This window comes from Musa acuminata, chromosome BXJ3-4 (genome assembly GCF_036884655.1).
Source record: "Musa acuminata AAA Group cultivar baxijiao chromosome BXJ3-4, Cavendish_Baxijiao_AAA, whole genome shotgun sequence".
Classification (NCBI taxonomy): domain Eukaryota; kingdom Viridiplantae; phylum Streptophyta; class Magnoliopsida; order Zingiberales; family Musaceae; genus Musa; species Musa acuminata.
In genome coordinates, this window is record NC_088352.1 from 475,721 (window position 1) to 477,687 (window position 1,967).

Below are 1,967 nucleotides of genomic sequence, written 5' to 3' on the forward strand. Positions count from 1 at the left end.
CTCACCGTAGCGAAGCAGATCTCACTGCTCTTTCACTGTAAACCGAGCAATTAAGCAGCAGAATTCCTCGTCCGATGACTGTGTTCAACATGGACGCAATTACCACCTGCACTGTTGATTGCTGCCATCTCCCTCGGATTCTTCTGCTGCGTGAAGGTTGCCGATGCCGTCTACTTCACCCGTCCATGGTATTCTCCATCTCCCTTGCTGTGACTTGGACTCCACGCCTTGTCCCCATTAGCAGTACGCCTCTCTTCCTTTCATATACTGCACCACTCGCTCCTCCTTCCTTCCTCGTCCTCTCACCACCATGGCAGCTATCGGCATCGACCAGAGCAGCTTTTAGCGTCTGCCATCGCCGATGTTTCAGAACCAGATGACCTGCAATGGGATGCCGCCGCTCTTCCCTGCGAACCTGTTGCTGCAGATTCCCCACGACGAGACCAGTCCTCCGGGATTCGGAGGCGAGAGGCCTTACCTGGCGAGCTACCCCCAGGACCTGACACTGGGACTTCTGTCGAACGACTGCGTGGGTGCTGCAAGCGTGGAGACCCTTCTGGGGAAACGATCCGTGTCCTTCTCGAGGATGGAGGCCTGCGAGGAGTTGAACATCGAGGAGGACCTCTCCGACGACGGATCGCAGCCGGCAGGCGAGAAGAAGAAGAGGCTGAACCTGGAGCAGGTCAGGGTACTGGAGAAGAACTTCGAGATCGGGAATAAGCTGGAGCCGGGGAGGAAGATGGAGTTGGCCAGGGCTCTCGGGCTGCAGCCGAGGCAGGTGGCCATATGGTTCCAGAACAGGAGGGCGAGGTGGAAGACGAAGCAGCTGGAGAAGGACTACGATGTGCTCAAGAGACAGCTCGAAGCCATGAAGACGGAGAACGAAGCCCTGCAAGCCCAGAACAAGAAGCTTCTCTCCGAGGTAGGGATTGCCATGAACGGGTCACATCCTGCGAATGAACCGTGCCTCTCAGATGCGACAGTATAGAGATCGACGATGAAGGTTCACATTTAGATCAGTAATGTGAAGACAATTCTGCACTTATATCTCCTTCTTCCTTGCAGGTTTTGGCTCTCAAAGGCAAGGAGACCTCAGAGCCCATCAATCTCAACAAGGAAACAGAGGGCTCCTGCAGCTTCAGGAGCGACAACAGCTCCGACATCAATCTGGATCTCTCAACATCGGATCCCCACAAGAGCAGAGTCTTCTTCCCATCTTATAGGCCGCCCCCAGCTAAGGCAGAGACACCCAAGGAAGAACACAGCAGCATCCAGGAAGAGAGCTTCTGCACCATGTTCTGCAGCACAGACGATCAATCCGCCTTCTGGGCATGGTCAGAGCAACACAATTTTCATCAGTAGTTCTTCCGTCCACCGACTGATCGATAAATTACCGAACGGTCATCATCACATGCTTTAGGAAGAGCAGACTGTATGCACAAGGACGTACGCGCGCTGGTGCACGAAGAAGAAAGCGGCCAGTTTGGGCTGGAAAGAGGAAGGGAGTTGCTACGACAATAAGTAATTCTCATTGGTGAGTGATGTTATGTATCTTCTGTGAGTCAATCTGTGTGTTTACTTTTCCCATAACTTGAGAGGTGTGGCATACCGTACAAGAATTGGAACATAGGTTTCATTAGGCTGTTCATAGATGTTTGCTGAACCATGAAATAATGGGTTTCTCTCCTCGAAACTTTGGTACTTGTTCTACATCTTAGTTCAGCAAACTGTTCAAGGAAGGAGAGGATGGCGAGGTGGGTCTGAGAACAGCTCATCTGCTTTGATGGCAAAAAGGTTTCTCTGACAAGGAATGCTCGCCTTAGCCACACAAGCTTAAGCTTGGGTTCAGGACGGGAAGGAACCATGTGACACGCACTGTCATCCACTATCTTCATGCTTATCATCTGCTCATCATCCACATCGATCCTGTTCCCTGACGACTCACCATATTTGCCTCGCTTCTCCTG

The 1,967-nt window shown here is 52.1% G+C and overlaps 1 protein-coding gene across 1 annotated transcript; it reads left to right on the forward strand.

The window, feature by feature from the left end:
* Positions 1-228: 228 nt before the first annotated feature.
* On the forward strand, positions 229-1,648 carry LOC135634549 (homeobox-leucine zipper protein ATHB-13-like). The gene is made up of 2 exons (XM_065144917.1): positions 229-922; positions 1,066-1,648. Exons 1-2 carry the CDS (start codon positions 362-364, stop codon positions 1,360-1,362), a joined length of 858 nt encoding a protein of 285 aa, XP_065000989.1. The 5' UTR covers positions 229-361; the 3' UTR covers positions 1,363-1,648.
* Positions 1,649-1,967: the final 319 nt, after the last annotated feature.